The 21,129-nt window shown below is 43.8% G+C and overlaps 1 protein-coding gene across 1 annotated transcript; it reads left to right on the forward strand.

Moving 5' to 3' along the window:
* Positions 1 to 434: 434 nt before the first annotated feature.
* Positions 435 to 2,393, forward strand: LOC144095029 (uncharacterized). The gene has a single exon (XM_077628848.1). The coding sequence runs from the start codon at positions 443 to 445 to the stop codon at positions 1,058 to 1,060; it is 618 nt and encodes a 205-aa protein (XP_077484974.1). The 5' UTR covers positions 435 to 442; the 3' UTR covers positions 1,061 to 2,393.
* Positions 2,394 to 21,129: the final 18,736 nt, after the last annotated feature.

Below are 21,129 nucleotides of genomic sequence, written 5' to 3' on the forward strand. Positions count from 1 at the left end.
TCGTCACCTCATCCCTGCCACATCACTGTGCTGTTGCGGCGGTACACACGTGTCGGCGCAAGATGTTCCTGCGGAAACTCCCCATTGACGCGTCTGGCCTGGTCTGACGTCACCGCTCAGCTATAAAAGACTGCGTTGGTCCACGGGGGTCGTCATTTTGGAGCAATCCAGGCAGCCGCGAGACTGGGCAGCGGTTAACCCCCCGTTCCTTCTGTGCAGGTACGTGCTGGAAGTCTTTTCCTGTTAGGTTAAAGAGCGTATCTCTGGCTGCTGGATTGCTCCACTATTGGCGAGAATCATGTCTGATAAAGCGCCGTCAACGATCAAGGAACTAGCAAAGGCCCTGAATGAGTTATCCGCTCTTTTTGATGCCAAGCATGTGGAACTGAAAGATACGGTGAAAACGGTGATTGAAACAGAGTTACAATCGCTGAAAGAATCTATGAGCTTGATCAATGAAAAGTTCGAGGGTTTCAGATCGGAAATTGTGGAGATGAGGAAAGAACTTGCTGTCACTAAAGCAGAAAATGAGGCAATAAGGAGTACTAACGCCCATTTGACATCAGAATTAAAGAAAGTCAGGAGAGAGTTGACTGATATGCAACAATACAGTCGCCGAAATAACCTGGAGATAAAGGGTGTTCCTGTGGTTGCGGACGAGAACCTCATCTCCACCATGAAAACGATTTCTGGATGCCTGAACACTGAAGTGGTCGAGTCTGACATTGAAGTTATTCATCGTGTACCTACAAAGAAAAAAGATGAACAGAACATAATTGTCAAATTTTTTTCCCGTTCAGTGCGGGATAAAATTCTGAAAGTTGCAAAGAAGCAAAGGCTTAATGTTTCTCAGTTGGGTTTTGAAGGCAATACGCCCGTTTTTGTGAATGAGCACTTATGTCCTGCTAATAAAGTATTGCTGGGAATGGCGGTGAAAGCAAAGAAAGAGAAAAAATGGAAGTTCACGTGGGTGTCAGACGGAAAAATTTTGATGCGCAAAGTTGAAAACTCACATGTTCTTCACGTGACAAGTGCAGAAGACTTGCGACAAGTTCTCTAACACAATGGCTGTTTGTGTAAAGCAAATCGAGCAAACCTGGATAGAAAGGGAAAACATATCTATTTTGCATTGTAATATCCGCAGCATACATAAAAACTTAGACCTTCTTCTTTCCTATTTATCACAATTCTCCTTTCATTATGACATTATTGCAATTACAGAAACATGGTTAAAGGAAAATGAAACCGCTGAAATACCCGGATATGCCATGATATCTTTACCAAGGTGCCGCCAATCACGCGGTGGGGGTGTATCGCTTTTCATAAAGAATAGTGTTGATTACCAGGTTGTAAAAGATAGCTCATGTAGTAAGCAGTCTGTCGAATCTCTTTTTGTACACCTCGGCTGTGGTCTTAACATTGGTGTGGTATACCGGCCTCCCAACGCAAGCGTAAAGGACTTTCTCTCGGATATGGAAACTATCTTCAACCCACTAATGACAACCAATACTCCACTTGTTATATGCGGTGATTTCAACATCGATCTTTTAAAAGATGGATGTTCCGAGTGCGACTACCTGCTTCTCATGCAGTCATTTAACCTTAAAAACGTTATTTCCTCACCTACTCGTATAACACAGACATCTGCATCCCTTATTGATCATATGTTCTGCAACAATGAAATGACTGTACGCGCTGGCGTTTGTGATATAGCTATTGCTGATCACTGTCCGACTTTCATGTGTTTACCACGCACTTACTTATATCCGCATTGCAAAACGTATTCTAGAGACAAAAGAACTCGAGTAAATTACGCCTCCGTTCGAAACTTCTTGCAGAGCATTGATTTTGTGAAATTGTACGACAGTGATGTGAATATAGAGTGTGAAAATTTTATCCGCTGCGTATCAAATGCCGTAATGAAGTCCAAGCGCGAATGCACACGTCGTAACTACGAAGAAGCTGTGTGCCCGTGGATAACTGATCATATACTTGCGGTTCTAAAGAAAAAAGACTCCTTCTATCACAAATGGAAGCAAAACAAAACAAACAATTATTATCACGGTCAATTCAAGCTTTATAGGAATAAGTCTGTTACGATGATGAGGAGAGCGAAAAAAATGTATTACAGTAATTTAGTCACGAAACCTGGCCTTGACTCGAAACAAGTTTGGAAAATTGTTAAGGACGTCACAGGACTTGGACCGAAGAAACGCGTTACCCCTAACGACCCCTCCGTACAGGTAGTCAATGACTTTAATAGCTACTTCTCCAATGTTGGTGAATCTCTTGCAAACCAGTTCTCTTTTCAGTCCGCCTCTACTACCCTACCCAGAGTTGTCCACACCGATTTTAATCTAAATGCAGTCACTGTCGAGGAAATTACATCTGTAATAAGCGCACTGCCAGTTATTAAAGCGGCTGGGCACGACAGTATTCAGACTTCAGTTTTAAAGCATAATATCGACATTCTGTCCAACCCACTATGCCATATATTTAACCATGCTATAGAGACTAGTTGCTACCCAAACATTCTAAAAATCGCGAAAGTTGTGCCTATTTATAAATCTGGAGACGAAAACAACCCAAGTAGTTATCGTCCAATATCTGTACTAAGCATTCTAAATACTCTTTTTGAGAAACTAATTGCCATTCAACTAAAAATATTCCTTAGTCAGTATAACATCATCTGTCACCAGCAGCACGGTTTCGTCCCAAACAGGTCGACCTCTACAGCCATTCTAACGCTTTCCCAGTTGATAAATTCAGCTCTTAATAAAAACGAAATCGCAATTGGTATATTTTTAGACCTGAAGAAGGCGTTCGACACTGTATCACATCCAATATTACTGAGGAAACTAGCCGCCTATGGGATTGTTGATGACACACTGCAATTTTTCACCAGTTACTTATCAGGTCGACAACAGAAAGTGGTAATTAACAACCTTGAATCTACATATAGCTATATAAAATGCGGAGTACCCCAAGGATCTGTCCTGGGGCCTCTACTGTTTTCCATCTATATAAATGATCTTCCAGGTTCAGTCTCGCTTTCGCAGGTTCTCATGTATGCAGACGACACGGCCCTCATATTCACAGGTAAATCGGTTTCTGCGATGCAAGACGACATGAGGCAGGATTTAATGACTGTTTCCAACTGGTTCAGTAACAATAGATTAACATTGAACCTTGCGAAAACTAAATATGTCGTCTTCCATACAAGAAGAAGAAACGTTGACTTTAACCATATTAGGATTTCCTTGAACAATTGTATAATCGAATCAGTTCCTTCATTTAAATATCTTGGTGTTATCTTTGACAATAACCTTAACTGGAAGAATCAAGTGAACAGCGTTTGTAATAAAGCTGCGTTTGGTTGCTACGTCCTTATTAAGGCTAGACAATACTTTCCTCGCAACATATTACGAAGCTTGTACTTCTCATTCGTTCATTGTCATATGAGTTATTGCTGCGAATCATGGGGCCACACATACTCAGCTTATCTCGCACCTCTGCAACGGTTACAGAAGCGAGCACTAAGGATTATAACATATTCTCCATTGCATCATCCAAGTAACAATCTGTTTGAAGAAGTTCGAGTACTAAAATTTTCCGCCCTACGCGACTATAAAATCTGCCTTCTAGTAAACTGCATGTTAACAACTAACTCTCCACTCCCGATGAGCTTATTCACTTTGCCTGTTCGCAACACAAGACATGCTGCTAATGGTAATTTTAATCTTCCGATCCATCACAACACATACGGTGAGAGATTAATCGAGTTCATTGGGACGAAAGTCTGGAATACATTGCCATTGGAAATAAAGCTTGCCAGAAATTTTAAACTATCTTCTAAATTATATTTCTTGCATAATCAAGTAATCATGTGATTTCCTTTTTGTGTTTCTGTGTTTCTTAAAATGCCGGTGTATACCTTCCTTGTACGTTTGCCAAAATGCCTTGTTTTTGCATGCGATCGGACACTGGATGCTTTTGCTGTGTTAATTCGCTGTTTTCATTTTTTTTTTCACTTTACATATTTATGTGGTTGCCTGAATGCCTAAATGACTTGATTTGTATTGGACCGGACACTAGCCATGTAGGCTATCGGTCCAAATATTTTGTACAATTTTTTTGTGAATTATGAAATAAAGCTTCCTTTGATTGATTGAACTTTCCACAGAACCGCTCCCATATTGCTGCACACTCTTGCCTGTCCGGCCATGCAGGAGCAACTAGCACGCAAAACTTCGCCTGTGCACTTTGCCGGGATCCACACTTGATGTGGCCTGCTACTTGCAGCCTATGAGGGCGTCACTTCAGATTTTAGCATCACATGGTCATCACTCACCCTTTGTTAAGTACTTTCCCCACCCACCCAGACTTCAAGAAACTATATGACTCTAATGATCTGTATGCTCTTAATTCAAGCAGGTCACAGGCTTTTGTCTGCACTAAGTTGAACACAATGTCCGGCCCCCTTATCTGTGGCCAGTCTTTCTTGCATGTCTTCTGACCAGTCTTTCATGTCGTGTGGGTGGGTGTACGTAATGGTTTGTGCAAATGAAAAGAGCACATAATTATTGCTGCGTTACTTCTCCATAATATAATTTCTATGTGTTGAATTCTGAAAACTGCTTTTCACTAAGCAAAGCCCGTGTGCTGTGCGATGTCAGTGCATGTTAAAGATCCCCAGGTGGTCGAAATTATTACGGAGCCCTCCACTACGGCACCTCTTGCTTCCTTCATTCTTTCATTTCCTCCTTTATCCCTTCCCTTGCGGCGCGGTTCAGGTGTCCAACGATATATGAGACAGACACTGCGCCATTTCCTTTCCCCCAAAAAACCAATTATTATTAATATTAATTTTAAGCAATGCAAATCAGCGCTCTCAAGGAGACAATTTTAACAATTTTTCTCACTGTCTTGAATCGGCGCTGCCCTGCGTGGGGGCTCACTGGTTATTAAGCTTGGCTGCTAATCACGAAGGTGAGGTTTCTGTATCGGACGCGGCGGCCACGTTTTCATAGGGGCCAAACGCAAGATGCTCGTGTACTGTGTGATGTCAGTGCATGTTAAAGAGCCCCAGGTGATCGAAATTATCTCAAGCCCTCCACTATGGCGTCCCTTATAGCCGATGCCGCATTGGAACGTTAAACACCGTTAAAAAATCTGTCTCACCCCAAACGCTTCGTCTCCCAAAGATTTTTAGCGAGTACCTTCCTAGGTGACTACTACTAGGTTACTTTTGGGACACATCATAGAGAAGCGCAACTATTTGCTAAGTACTTAGCTTGTTGTGCCCGCAGAATTCATTTGCTAGCACGTTCACTTCCTCAAACCGGGGAATGGCTACACTAAACAACACCTATCAGTGTATCGCCATTATGCGAATTATTAATACATGATGGACCTGCACCTGGGCTATCAGGCAGGAGACGAGTCAGGAATAGTTTCGAACGGTACAGAATGCGCACAATGGATAAAGTTGCTCCGGAACATGCGCAGCTTCACAACTTGATGAAGCGTGGCTGCACACAAACACTGCTGCCGATAAAGGAATGAGTGAGCAGTAAAAACACTCACCACTGATCAGCACATGCCGCAATGAACTCGACGCAGTCGACGAAGCGCAGGCACCGCGGACTTCGTTCTCGGTGCCCATCACGATCGCTTTATTAGAGACCACCTAGTTGTTAATTGTGCCCCGCGCAGAGAAAAGAAAGTGGACAACACAGCAACAAAAACAAACGGCAAAAACCAGGGATACTGAGCGGTCACAGAATCTTTGGTTGCACAAGCGAATCAAGGCACGCCAGCAGAAGTAAACTTGTTGTCACAGCTCAAAATGGCGCTCATTCTTCTTTCTGGCGTTAGGCGGCGCCAGAACGCCAACATAACGCCGCGCAGAGGAGGGATTTTCAAAAGCTCTATATCACTCCAACTAAGCCAAATCACCACCATTTCACTTCAACGGTGCCGAAAACTTTACCATGGCCGCCCCACCTGCGCGCACGCCCGTCCCAGGCGGCCGCGACTTTCCCAACGCATTTGCTCCGGCGCGCACCGGCGGCGCTGCCTGTTCGCCGCGAGTGCTGCTCCCTGGGTTCCCACAGGGTGCCCATAGAGGAGTCCGGCTGTGAGAATGAGGCCTAACACATTTGGAGTTCACGCTAGACAAAAGACGCCTTCTCCGCTGGCTGTCACAAGCAGTGACGGCTAGGATGCGACGCCGTGCCGACGGTGCAAGCGCCAAGGAAAAAAATTGGCAGAAGTAATAAGTACCTTCCTTGATTACCTACGCATTGGACGAGCAATGAAAGCTTGTTGCGAAACCCACGTGTCACATATCATCATCATCATCATCAGCCTTACTAAACCCACTGCAGGGCAAATGCTTCTCCCATGACTCCAATTAACCCTATCCTTTGCCAGCTACATCCACCCTTTGTCTGCAAACTTCTTAATCTTATCCGCCCACCTAACCTTCTGCCGCCCCCTACTACGCTTACTTTCTCTTGGAATCCACTCCGTTACCCTTAAGGACCAGCGGTTATCCCGCCTTCGCATTACATGCCCTGCCCAAGCCAATTTCTTTCTCTTGATTTCGACTAGGATGTCATTAACCCGTGTTTGTTCCCTCACCTACTCTGCCCGCTTCCGATCTCTTAACGTTACACCTATCATTTTTCTTTCCATTGCTCGCTGCGTTGTCCCTAACTTAAGCTTAACTCTTTTCGTTAGCCTCCACGTTTCTGTCCCGTAGGTGAGTACCGGTAAGATTATGCTGTTGTACACTTTCCTCTTGTGGAAAATTTGTAAACTGCCACTCATGATCTGCGAGAATTTGCCATATGCGCTCCATGCCATTCTTATCTTTCTAGTTATCTCCCTCTCATGATCCGGATCAGCTGTCACTACCTGCCCTAAGTAGACGTATTCCGTCACAATTTCTAGGCTCTCTCTGCCAATTGTGAACTGTTGTTCCCTTGCTGGGCTGTTGAACATTACCTTGGTTTTCTGCATGTTAATTTTTAGACCCATCGATCTGCTCTGCCTGTCTAACTCATTGATCATGATTTGCAGTTCACCTCCTGAGTGACTCAGCAAGGCAATGTCATCAGCAAATCGCAGAATACTTAGGTGTTCTTCATTGGTGACACCGGTTACAGAAGGATGCTGATCCCGATTCTTTTTGCCCAGATCGCCTGCCGGGCGAACTTCGCCGTGGGATCAACGGACCCTCCGTTCGAAAGGACTCCTGAAGAGCATGCGCCGACTGACCTGGTCATCATGCCATCGCCACGGCTGACCCAAGAAACAACGCCCTACGTGCATCAAGCCTGTCAGCGTATCAGCTCGGTGACATCATCGGATAGCGACCACTTCAGGCATAAATACTGGACGCTCTTGCAAGATTCCTTCAGTGGGCTTGGTGACACCGGTTACAGAAGGATGCTGATCCCGATTCTTTTTGCCCAGATCGCCTGCCGGGCGAACTTCGCCGTGGGATCAACGGACCCTCCGTTCGAAAGGACTCCTGAAGAGCATGCGCCGACTGACCTGGTCATCATGCCATCGCCCCGGCTGACCCAAGAAACAACGCCCTACGTGCATCAAGCCTGTCAGCGTATCAGCTCGGTGACATCATCGGATAGCGACCACTTCAGGCATAAATACTGGACGCTCTTGCAAGATTCCTTCAGTGGGCTTGGTGACACCGGTTACAGAAGGATGCTGATCCCGATTCTTTTTGCCCAGGTTGGTGACAAGTATCTAACTTCTTCTATTAGAGATGATACAGTCATATTGACGGTGTTGCCAAGCCCACAGTGTTTGTTTGGTCTATTATGTGACTGTTTACATGTGATCAGGTTATTGCTACTAACATCCGGAGACATAGAGCTAAATCCTGGTCCTACTTCTGATTCAGAGTCTGAGACACAGTTAAACAACCAATTACTTAAGAAAATTTTGAAAGAGCAAACAAAGACTAATAAGACTCTGGCTTCGCTGACTAGTAATCTGAAACAGGTAGAATCGACAGTCGAGAATATTCAAACCAGGATTACCAAAATTGAGAAAGAACTGTGCCGAATTGAGAATTGTGAGCAAAGGTTGCAGAAAGTGGACGAAGCTTGCAATAACACGAACAAACTAGTTCTTGAGTTAACCAAAAAGGTAGATGATCTCGAAAACAGAAGTCGTCGCAACAATATCGTAATATATGGAGTAAAGGAAGATCCAGAGGAGGACTCAGTAGAACTGGAGCGGAAAGTTAACGAAGAAATTTTTAAAAAGATTCTAGGTGTTGAAGTAAACTCAATAGAGCGTATTCACCGAATTGGCCTAAAACATGCACAGCGACATCGTCCGATCATTTTGAGGTTTTTTAACTACGTAGACAAAACAAAGGTTATGTCTTCCTGCTTCAAATTAAAGGACACAAAAGTAGCTATATCGGAAGATTTTTCAAAAAACATTCGGGATATTCGTGCAAAATAATGGCGTTCAGCGGCTGAAGAAAAGAACAATGGTTCTAAGGTTTCCCTTCGTTTCGATAAGCTCAAAGTTGATGACAGGCTGTACGTATGGGACGCAACGCGCAATCGCAGAATAGAGTTGTCCAAATCATCTGCGCCTGCCCAACCCGAAACTTCCTCTCATCGACCCACACGTGCGAACACGCGTAAGCTAGATAACAAATGACGGGAATCCAAGACGCTACGGCTTGTTTCCTTGAACGCACGCAGTGTACTGAATAAGATCCAGAGCCTTGAAGATATAATTCTGACCTATCAACCACACGTCCTGGTGATAACTGAAACCTGGCTGCATTCCGATGTGCAAAATTCAGAAATAATGCCTCCTTCGTATACGCTTATCCGTAAGGACAGAGGATCAAGGGGTGGCGGAGTTGCAATTGCAATAAAGAATAACATTAAATTCACACGCTTAAACGGCATTAGTGATCATGAAAGCATATGGTGCAAAATAAAGTTTTTTGGAAAAACTATATTACTAGGAGGGGTCTATCGGCCTCCGAATGCTCCTCAGGAATACTTAGATTCCTTATATGATTATTTGCTGCAAAATACAAATTCGCGTTCCAACATCCTTATAACAGGAGATTTTAACCTTCCAGGAATTAACTGGTGCAGCCTTTCACATGACGGCAAAGATTCCAAAAATGCTGAGTCATTACTACTAACTGCATTTACGTTTTCGTTAACCCAGTTGGTTTTGGATGCTACAAGAATTTCCAGCTCTGCTGTACTTGACCTTGCGTTTGCAAGTAGCTCGCTTCCAGACTGCTCAGTCAGTGTCAAGGACGGTATATCTGATCATCAGTTACTTGTTCTTGAGTGTCCTATTTCGGGCTTGCGATCGTATGTTAAACCTTCTGACACATTTGTAAGAGACTATACGCATGCTGATGATGACGGAATTATTAGTTGTATGGAATCTTTATTCCCTTCCTTTAATGAGACAAATGACGTTAATGTGCTGTGGACAAAGTTTAAAGACATAGTCATGCACTGTGAAAGCACCTACGTGCCTTTGAAGAAAAAGCGCATCAACAGGGAGTACCCGTGGATGGATCGTAATCTGATACATCAGAAACGCAAAATAAAACGCTCTCGAAAACGGGGTGACAGGAAACAACTTGCAAGTCTAGTACGCACTTTCAAAGATAAAGTGCGCGCTGCAAGAGATCAGTTCTTTTCTTCCACATTGACTTCTTTCATGTCAGAGCAACCAAGGAAATTCTGGCAATATTTATCTAAAGATAAAAGCGGCATCACAGAGATCAGAACATCTGGCACAGGCATTGACGATCCTTTGACCATTGCTAATGAATTTAACGCCTTTTTTCAATCGGTGTTTACCTTAAACGCATCGCACGCGCACTTGCAACCTTACACGCTTCGTAATCCGATGCCCGAAGTAGATTTAAGCAAAAACGGCATCCTTAGTCTTTTACGTAATCTAGACATAAAAAAGTCATCAGGTCCGGACAAAATATCTAATGTTTTCCTTAACAGATACGCAATCTGGGTAGCAGAGTACTTATATGTAATATATAAAACATCGTTAGAATCCTGTGTGATACCAGATGACTGGCGCCTTGCAAGGATAGTTCCGATTCACAAATCTGGATCCCCTCTAGAACTAAATAATTACAGACCAGTTTCCTTAACATCCACAACTTGTAAACTGCTAGAACATATTTTATTTAAAGCGATTATAACGCATTTAGAGAATAACCATTTACTTCATGCAAATCAACATGGATTTAGGGCTGGTTTATCCACAATAACACAGTTAGCTGAGATAACGGATGATGTTATGAATGAGCTGAATATGAGGGGTCAAATCGATGCAGTGTTTCTGGACTTTTCCAAAGCGTTCGATGTAGTTCCGCATGCCGATTTAGTAACTAAACTGCTCTCAATGGGCATTGAACGCAATATCATCCGTTGGATAGAATCTTATTTGTCCTCAAGAAAACAATACGTTGCTGTTAAAGACTGCGTTTCTAGTACACTGGAAGTGCACTCAGGGGTGCCACAGGGGTCAGTCCTCGGTCCCTTGTTGTTCTTAGTTTATATCAATGACATCTATTTATCTGTTCAATCGCCTGTGAAGATCCGGTTGTTTGTGGACGATTGTGTTATTTATACTAATCTAAATCATCACTCCGACCAAGTAAGACTTAATGACGCGTTGCACTCAATTAGCGTATGGTGTGAAACATGGGGACTGAAGCTAAACACTTTGAAGACGGCAGCTATTACATTTACCAACAAGAAAGAACCCTTAGATTTTGCTTATATTATTAATAATTCTTATATTCATAAAACCCAGCGAGTGAAGTATTTAGGTGTTACACTCACAAGCAATTTAAGTTGGGAACCCCATATAGAAAACGTTTGCAGCAACGCTCTAAAAAAGCTGGCATTTTTGAAACGGAAATTGCGCCGTACTTCATCAATCGTTAAGTTAACAGCATACAAAGCTCTTGTCAGACCAAAATTAGAATATGCGGATTTAATCTGGAGCCCTCATCAAAAATATTTAATCAAGAAAATAGAAAGAGTGCAAAATTTAGCTTTGCGGTTTATATACTACACATACTCGCGTTTTTCAAGCGTGTCCGTTCTTCGCGACAGGGCGAAATTGAAAAACCTAGTTCATCGCAGAATTGTATCTCGCATCAAATTTATATATCAGCTGTACCATGGTCACTACAAAATAGCGCGTGAATGTTATTTACCCGAGCCCCCCATGCGCTCTGCTCGTACAAACCACAACAAAACAATTAAGCAACCATTAAGTAACCTTAACATCCATCAATATTCTCTTTTTCCCCATGCAATTTCACTATGGAATAAATTACCCGAAGAAGTAGTTAACGCTAAAACAATAGAATCGTTCGTTCAGCTTTCAAATAACCTTTTCTTTGACCTCTAAAATTGCCGCAATGAGAGCAGTTTCTTTTGCGTTACGCTTTTTCATTGTTATTTTGTTTACGTATTGCACTGTTGTACGTTCATGTTTATTTCTGTTACGTATAGTGTTACAAAGATGTATGTACATGTTTATTGTGTTCTTAATTGCTAATTGGCAATGGTAATTTACGTTGTTGTATGTACCCACTCCTGCTTGGGCCCGAATAGGGCCTGCAGTATTTGTAAATAAAATAAATAAATAAATTTATTCTTATTCCCAACTGTTCCCAATTCAGGCCTCGAAATACCTCCTGTAAACACGCAGTGAACAGCATTGGTGAGATCGCGTCTCCTTGCCTGACGCCCTTCCTTATTGGAATTTTATTGCTGACTTTATGGAGTACTATAGTAGCTGTGCAGTTGCTATATATCTCTTCCAGTATTTTGACACAAGGCTCTTCTACCCCCTGATTACGCAACGCCTGTATGACTGCTGAGGTTTCCACTGAGTCGAATGCTTTCTCGTAATCAATGAAAGCTATATATAGAGGTTGTTTATATTCTGCGCATTTCTCTATCACCTGATTGAGAGTGTGAAAATGATCTATTGTGGAATATCCTTTACGAAAGCATGCCTGATCATTTGGTTGATTAAAGTCTAACGTTGCCCTGACTCTATTAGCGATTACCTTAGTAAATACTTTGTAGGCAACGGATAGAAAGCTGATCGGCCTGTAATTTTTCAAGTCCTTGGCGTCTCCCTTCTAATGAATTAAGATAATGTTTGCATTCTTCCAAGCTTCTGGTACAGTCGAGGTCATAAGGCATTGTGTATACAAGGTGGCTAGTTTTTCTAGCACGATTTCTCCTCCATCCTTCAACAGATCTGCTGTTACCTGATCCTCCCCAGCTGCTTTTCCCCTTTTCATGGCTTCTAAGGCTTTTTTAAATTCATCTTTCGTTACTGGCGGGATGACGCATTCCTGTGCACTGCTGTATTTCTCATTAACGCTATGATAACATTGGCTACTGTACAGGTGTGTGTAGAAATCTTCGGCTACGTTAACTATCTTATCCATATTGCTAATGACATTGCCTTGCCCTGCTTGTCTTTTAATGCATACATCTGGTTTTTACCTATGCCTAGTTTCCCCTTCACTGTTTTTAGGCTACCTCCGTTCTTTATAGCATGCTCGATTCTCTCCATATTAAACTTCCTTATGTTGTCTACCTTGCGCTTATTTATTAACCTATTTATTAGCTTATTTATTATTTATTTATTATCGAGAAGCAATGGCGTAGAGGTAGAACATCCGCCTCGCGTGCAAGAGGACCGGGGCTCAAATCCTGGTGCCGCGCAATTCTCCACCGGGCTTAAAAAAAATCCGCGTGTCGATGGAATTGCATAACTGGGCCTGGAGTGCGGCCTGATCTCGGTGACGAGAACCGACAACGCACTCTCTCACCAGAGCAGGATTTGGCCACCCTGGTGTAGTACTTGGCCACAACCTTCTATGATCAAACCAATTAACCCTCGGCCCTCAGTCCCCAGCGGCTGCAGAGCAACTGACCACGGCGGCGGTCAGACCTGTGATGCAGCGGAGGGTGCTAAGAATCTCTGGCTCCGGACAGGCCGCCATTGGAATCTGAACCTGGCAACCTTTAACGCTAGGACTTTAGCTAGTGAGGCTAGCCAAGCAGTGCTGTTTGAGGAACTAGCCGGAATTAATTGGGATGTGATAGGGCTTAGCGAAGTTAGGAGGACAGGTGAGGCGTATACAGTACTAAAGGACGGACACATACTGTGCTATCGCGGGTTAGAGGATACACGAGAACTAGATGTGGGATTCTTCATTAATAAGGATATAGCTGGCAACGTAGACGAATTTTTCAGTATTAACGAGAGGGTAGCAGCTATAGCAATTAGGCTGAATAGGAGGTACAAGCTGAAAGTGATGCAGGCCTACGCACCCACATCCAGCCATGATGGCCAGACCGTTGAAAGGTTCTATGAGGACGTAGAATCGGCAATGAATAAAGTAAATTCGCAGTACACTGTACTGATGGGCGACTTCAATGCGAAGTTGGGCAAGAAGCAGGCTGACGACCACACGGTAGGTGACTATGGGATAGACTCTAGAAATAGCAGGGGAGAGTTATTAGTCAAATTCGCGGATAAAAATAATTTACGGATCATGAATACCTTCTTCCGCAAACGAGAAAACAGGAAGTGGACCTGGAAGAGCCCCAATGGTGAGATTAAAAATGAAATCGACTTCATACTATGCGCTAAACCTGGCATCATTCAGGATGTGGCCGTCCTCGGAAAGGTGCGTTGTAGCGACCACAGAATGGTAAGGTCTAGAATTAGCTTAGACTTGAAGAGGGAACGGAAAAAGCTAGTGAAGAAGAAGACCATTAACGAGTTAGCCGTAAGAGGGAAAGTACAGGAGTTTAGGATAGCGCTGCAAAACAGATATTCGTGTTTAACTGAGGAAGATGATCTTGATGTTCATTCAATGCACGATAATCTGACATCAATAATTACGGAGTGCGCAGCAGAAGTAGGCGGTAGGACAGTTCGAAAAGATACCGGGAAGCTATCTCAGGTGACGAAAGATCTGATTAAGGAGCGCCAAAACATGAGGGCATCTAACCCAACTGATAGAATAGAACAAACGGAGCTATCAAAGTTAATAAATAAGCGCAAGGTCACATATCATAGGGAGTCTAAAATAAAATTATGAACGAAAGAGGCTTGAAGAAGACGAGGAGGTTGGCGGTAAGGAAGACGTGGTTTAACCAAAGACTAAAGAAGATGAAGAAGAAGCATTCGGTGCGGTGGAAAGATTTTTACTGGAGAGGAGAAGAAGAGGACGACGCTAAGGCTTATGTGGAATAACGCCAAGCCTATAAAAGGGCGAGGGAGGGCGAGGCACGGGGGGGGGGGCGGAAGAACAGAGAAGCGGAGGCTCCTACGGGTCAGGGACGCTTCGGCTGGAGGAGAGCGACGCCGGCTACTGCTCCGGTGAGCTCGCGTTCTACGGCTTCGCGTCTTGGACTTCCTGCCGTTCCTGAGCCCGTTCCGGGGAGTCAATGGAAAACGCTACCATCTGCTACGGCCAGGGGTGTCTTCAGCGCTGTTGCCACCCATCCGGGTGGTGCCCCCAACGCCAACAACACCGGCATCAACTCCACGGGCGCTTGGACCGAGAGCTTGTGCGACGCAGCCAGCGACTCCACCAGCAACGCCAGCCCAAGCCCGTCGAACGCCGCCTCGACGACGGCTACTGGATCCATACAACGCCGCATGCGCACCAAACCAACAGTGAGCAGAATGCCGACCGCTAACAGTAGAACGTTAGTAGTAGACGCTAGTAGCAGAGTTCCCTGGTCGTGTGTATTTATACTCTTTGTGTTTTGTGTTAGTTTGTTAGTTTCGTGTGCTAGTGTGTGTGTAACGTAGGGTGTTTTAAATGTGCGTATGTGTGGGTACACCGTTTGCCTAGTCCATTCTTTCGGTAAGAGTGTTTTCCGGGGAGATTCATGACACCACGTTATAGTTTCGTGAGCCTATCAAAGTTAATACATGAATGAGGTTATGATGCTTTTACCGCTGTTTTTTCTCAAGGAGTTATCGTCACGAGTAATCGCCCATCAGCCGTTCGCAGCGCTCTCGCCTGTCGGCCAACGGGGATCAGCCTGTTGGGGTTATGTGCGCACGTCGACGGCTCGAGCGGGGCTGTGCGGAGTAAAACAAACCAAATTCTCAAGCTGGCGTTATTATTTGCAATTATTTTCACTCTTGCGCTGCCTACAGCCTTCCCCCGTTTTAATATTATCACGCTGCCATCGGCCGCGCGGCGTGTCGAAGATAATAGAAAATGAGCTGGGTGGAAAGGAAAACCGAGGAAAGTTTTGATTGTCCACTGTATTAGTCTTTTTGGTGTTTCTATATTTGATTGTTCTTTCGTCGCCTTACTACGATATGTCTTGTAGCGCATTGTAACCAATTTTGAAGCCTTGGCGGCCGAAAACCTCGCCGCCAGTATGAAGTGCATAAATAAATGAGTAAATAAATAAAAATAAGCGGGGAGGTCGGTGAAAGTTCGCACAAGCGCACAAAGTTTTCTTTAGTGGGAGAGTAGCCTGCTCCGTGCCCTGCCACATTATCTGCTAGCAAAAAAAAAACGAAGGGCAGTAAACCACGTAAACGGTACACCACTGTGACGCGCGCCTTCCCGTTTTTCTCCCCGCACCGTCTGTTAACGAGAGAAAGCAAATGAAACGCGCTTTCAAGCTCTCCCTTTTTCTTTCCTGCGACTTACCCGCGCGACCGAAACGGGCAGAAATAAAACAAAAAAGACGAAAGAAATTTTATCAATGTGCGAAGCACTGAATAGAATGTGAACCTTTTGGTTTCTTGTTGTGGCTGCAAAGTGTGAACATAGACATAAAAGCATAAACCTGTCTGTAGTCCACTTGAGTCGATATAGAGCTATAAAAAAGAAATTCATTTCTCTAAGGCATCTTTCTTCATATGTTAACAGTGGTTTTTTGCAACAGGTAGTGTGGCAGGGTGTGACCTTTGCCTATTTGCAGAGGCTGCCACGGATATCAAGCTTTGCTTTCCTGATAACAGGTTATGAAAGCTGCCGGTGAAATGACGATATTGCCGTGAATATTTGCGGTGTTTGTTCGTTCTTCAAATCTACCGCCACACCATTTTACCGCTTTGTTTGCGACGCAAGACGCGAGTACAATTATCTAGATTGATCGCAGCCAGGCAGAGCTGATTCTACGTTGTTCCCGAATGTTCTAGTAACCTTGCACGCTTTATCTCGAAAGCTCGCTATCAGCTTTAAATTGAGCACGGCCGACAGCGGCGCGCATTCTGTTCGACGAGCGCCGGGGACGCTTGTCCCTTCGCCGCCGCCGTGTGATTCAGTCCATTTTGGGCACAAGTCCAATAAACAGTTTGCTTATAGAAGACCTTTTGACCATTTTCATCGCTCCTTCGACTGCCCTCACCACTACGGGACAATATACAAGTAATATATGAGTTGAAGGAGTTCATCACTGCATATTTCAGGGCCACCTGACCGAACGTGACGAACCTGATTCTACTGAGGTTTCTGCACCACAGATATCATCTACTTTAAGCTTAAGCGTGAGATTTTAAACGTTATGTTTTCGGTCTGGTGTGAAAAGCAATTATGCTAAAACATATACTCTTTACCTAGATGCCTACAGACCAGACTTCATTTTTCCTTGGATTTGGTGCAAATGTGGAAATTGGTGTTCCTTCACCAGTTAAGCTTTGCTTATCAGGCCCTACTCTGAACATTGCACAGAAAGTACGTGAAAACATTTTCTGAGCGTCCAGGTTGTATGTTGAAGCAGGAGTGTTTCATTTTCACCCAAACATTTCCTTGCAGCTGCCAACAAGTGCCAGAACAGACCACGACTACTGCAGGCTGGTCACTGCTTTCACACAGACGCATGATACAAATGAAGTGTATAAGTAACTTTTTGTTACAAGAATGACATCATCGCGTTTTTTAGGAATTTAATTCTGGTTGAGAAGTCGGATATTTAGCAATAGACTGACGCAGCTCGTGTGCGTAGATTATTTGTTTGTTGTATATTTTTCAAGCCCTTGACAACTAGCTTAGATTTGCATTACTAATTTATGCGCCATTATGCCTAGTGTAATTGCAAATGCCTCACTTTTCTCTTAGGTGTACAGGCTAGCTTCCAGATAAAAACCATGAAAGATGAATGGACGCAGACAGAGCCTGTGTTGCTCCCTGCCGCAGAGACAACAAAATGCCAAGCAAATGGCACATCTGAGGATTCCTTGAACACATCATTGGAGTTTGTTGCAGGTTTCGTCGTAAAGTGTTCGACACCACTGACTCATCAGCATGCGTTGTCACTCTCAGCAGTAGAGCCACCCCCTTTTAAGTTCCCTGGTGATGGCACCTATGAGCCGTCACGTGATGAGTCAATTTTGTGTGTTTTTAATTTTACTTTAGCCTGAACCTTTCACTCTTGCAGTGATTACATTTGTCCCTAAAGTTCTGAAACTGAGTTCATTAAAAATTGGTTTAAAATTGAAATCATTTGTGCAGAATCTCTTCAAAATAGTCTCTCTTGCAGTTTATACACAGCTTCCAACGCTTCTTGAGGTCTTGGAAACGTTGAAAAACGCTTTTTTTGGCAGGGCGGCCAGCTACATTGTTGTGGCGTATTAAATGGCCTCGACGCTCCCCATCCAGCGATCTTTTAGAGATGTCTTCACACGAGGAAACAGAAAAAAATCGCATGGGGAGAGGTCAGTTCAGTATGGCGGATGGGGAAGTGCAGTAATGCTGTGCATGGCGAGAAATTGTGTCACGCTGAGAGCAGTGTGCGGCCTTACGTTATCGTGGAGAAGGCTCCATTGTCCAGATGCGCATAGGTCAGGGCGACGGCATCGCAGTGCATCTGTATTGTGTTGAAGTACGTGGTTATAAAAGTCCTGATTCACCGTCTGCCGTTATGGGACGAACTCAGGGTGTATGACAAGTCTGCCATCAAAAAAAAAACTATCAGCATCGTCTTTGTTTTGGTCTTTTGTCGCCGCACCTTCCTCGACGCCGGAGAGCTTATGGACCACCATTCGGCACTCTGTGTCTTTGTTTGCGGATTGTATTGAAACCACCATGTTTCGTCTCTAGCAATGATACTGTCGTCGAATGCAGCAACTTTCATGTGCCTCGGAGATCAAATCAGCGCTCACTGATGCCCGCGCGTCCCGCTAGTCCTGTGTGAAGGAGTGCGGCCCATGTCTGGCATTCAGCTTTCGTTTCCCCAAGTTCTCACGCATAATTTTGTGGCATGTTGTGTTATAAAAGTGGAGAGCATCCGATAACATGCGGACGGTATTGGTACGGTCTTTATGTGCAATTTTCTTATCCGAGCCACGTTGTTTTCATTCCGTGAGGTTGAACCCTGCCTTGTGTCGTCTTTCATCGACGTTCTCCCTGAACAAAACCTCTTGTGTTACTCGAAAACTCGCTGCCGCGATGATATCTCGTTGCCGTAAGCGTCAAGAAGGAACTGATACGTCTGTGTGGCTGTCTTGGCAAGCTTCTCAAAAAAATTGTATGTTTACACCCTGTTCGAAGTGGACGTCCATCTCTCCACATTCACTCACCGTAGATTGCGCTGACGACTAGTGACCAATTAATTTTCTACATGTAGTGTTATATAGCAGCTCCCACAGCAATTAGGATACAAGTTGTAAATAGCTCAGGTTAGCCCAAAAAGATGGCACTACACATAAGCACCAACACGTCTATTGGGGAATCATTACTAGAGAAGACAATAAATCAGTCTACAAACATTACGCATAAAGGTTGTATCTCTGAAGTGTATTCCGACTTTCTGCTGTAATAGTAATTGTGACTGTTCTTGTAGATTTATTATACCATACAAGATTTATTTTTTTACAGAGGTTCTGAGACTCCATGCGCACCAGCTCACTCTGAGAAACATCTTCATTTTGAAGGAAAGTTTTAGGAATTGTTTCCACTGTGTAGACAGTAATAGGCACCTTGTAAAGTGTCAACTAGAGTCACTGGTACTGCACTTCATGTGACAGCAGTATGCATGGAGCAGCACAGATTGACATGGATGATACAGCCCATGTTTAACAAAAAGGAATCCGGAAAAGCATTGCTGTCTGCTACCATTTGTTTTTCTGGAGCCAGTTCAGAAAAGTTGCTGCGGCACCGCCGGTCTCGAGGGTAGCGCGCGTTATTTTGGACGGCCTCCGCACTGAGCGCGCGGACAAATTTTGGGGCTCCTCTATGCGAGTCGCGCTCTCCGCCGCGGCTAGGAACGCGGTGACCCCACCGTTTGCGGGCCGCTCGCATCTGTGGCGGCTGGTGGTGCGCGCACCGTTTCGCACTTCCGAGCGCTGATTAACGACCATCGGCGCTGCGAAAAAAACAAAAACCAGAGGACAAACACAGACATGTACGTTATGGAGATAAAAGTACAGAGGTTAATTGTTCAAATAGCGCAGGCTGTTAAATATTACCGACAAGTCACCCTCCCATTTCAGGAATCAAAGCGACTACAGGACTGGTACTTCGGGGATCAATCCACGTTTTATACTGTGATCAATTTTGTTCTCGCGGTAATCACTTGTCGCGCCTACAGATTAGTGGCTAACCGCAGGTGATGGTTCCAGCCAAAGTAAACAAGCTCAAGAGGTAGGCACGCAAGAATATAGGTGGTTGTTCACTCTAATCGGTAGAAACCTTGGAATCTTATTGAATCATATGCGTATATCACCTTTCTAAGATAGCATGTAGAGTCGATGCCTTCGAATTTTTATTACCGACGGATGCCTAAGCAAAACACTAATTTCGCTACATAACGTATTTACTGCAGCAGATCGGCCCGTAAATAATTTTTTAAAGCGGGCGAGTTCCATAGGCTGAGGTCAGTGATGTCACATTCAAGTTTCAGAAAAGAAAACAGGTACAGTGTAGATATTGCAGGGATAAATTTGTTAAACCCACGATTTGCACAGTTATCACTTGTCGTGCATTCTCAATGAAAGCGTACTGCAGATGGTGGTTCATGGTGTAATGGATTTAAGCACGCGATAATTGGTGGATGGACACTCCTCATGGCTAAATTTGAGGTTCTTCTCCAACTGAATCACATATACGATCTTTCTCAGTGTATGCGGCGTCGGAAGCTAATTACAATGAATGCGGTAGGAAGCAATGAATTCAAGTTGCTTATGGAGCGCACGTGAGACTGGCATGTAAAGTGTATGTAGGTGTATGCTATAAACCACCAAGGATTAAACCAAACTTGAGTTTTCTTTCTCTTCCTCGTATATTCACTTTTCATTCCATATTAAGTGTGTTCAGACAAATCGGCGATTACCTAAACGCGGTTCTGATTGTTTACAGTTTTCTTTTCTAAATCTTTATTAGACTATACTACAGCAGTCTATATTTTCGTACTTTCTCGAAATTTGTTAAACAGCGCCTTCAAATATTTCCTTACCTTCAAGATTTGTGTAAATTAGTACCTTGACGTTTTCAAGTATTCAAAATTTTTGTTCGAGAATGTTGGACATAGATATTCGTGCATAATGTTAAGATAATTATATATTCAAGAAAAAAAGGACGGATGCAGGCTATGAAACTGATTCCATTTACGTGCGTTATTGCTTTTTCCTGTAAAACAAAAATTTTTTGAGGTTATTTTATGACCTTCCCAAAATCAGGTGGCAGTAGTTTAATTAGTCATTGAAGTTGGAATTAAGTATGAGTGAATTCCTAGGAGTTCAGTTTCATTAGGAGTGAAATAAACGATTAGTTTTGAACTAAGCTTGCTGAAATGCAGGCGAAGTTATAACACTTGGGATGGAGTATCTTTCATCTAGAAGTCTCTTAGACAGTACACCTGTATGCCAGAGATAATTTTCTGCTCGTTTGAGTCGTCTTCAGTGTTGCATCTCACTCTGCCAGCTAGCTTCAATTCGCAGTTGAACGGGTAGTGTACGCTCTTTGTGAATAGTGACCATGATCTTTTGCGACCATAAAAGGCAGTATAGTTGAGATATGCGGCATAACGTTACTATACGGTACAAATTTTCATCACC

Source organism: Amblyomma americanum, chromosome 6 (genome assembly GCF_052857255.1).
Source record: "Amblyomma americanum isolate KBUSLIRL-KWMA chromosome 6, ASM5285725v1, whole genome shotgun sequence".
Taxonomy (NCBI): Eukaryota; Metazoa; Arthropoda; class Arachnida; order Ixodida; family Ixodidae; genus Amblyomma; species Amblyomma americanum.

Bases quoted from the DNA above. Each gene is read 5' to 3' on its own strand.
- LOC144095029 (XM_077628848.1), top strand. From the start codon at position 443: ATGAGCTTGATCAATGAAAAGTTCGAGGGTTTCAGATCGGAAATTGTG.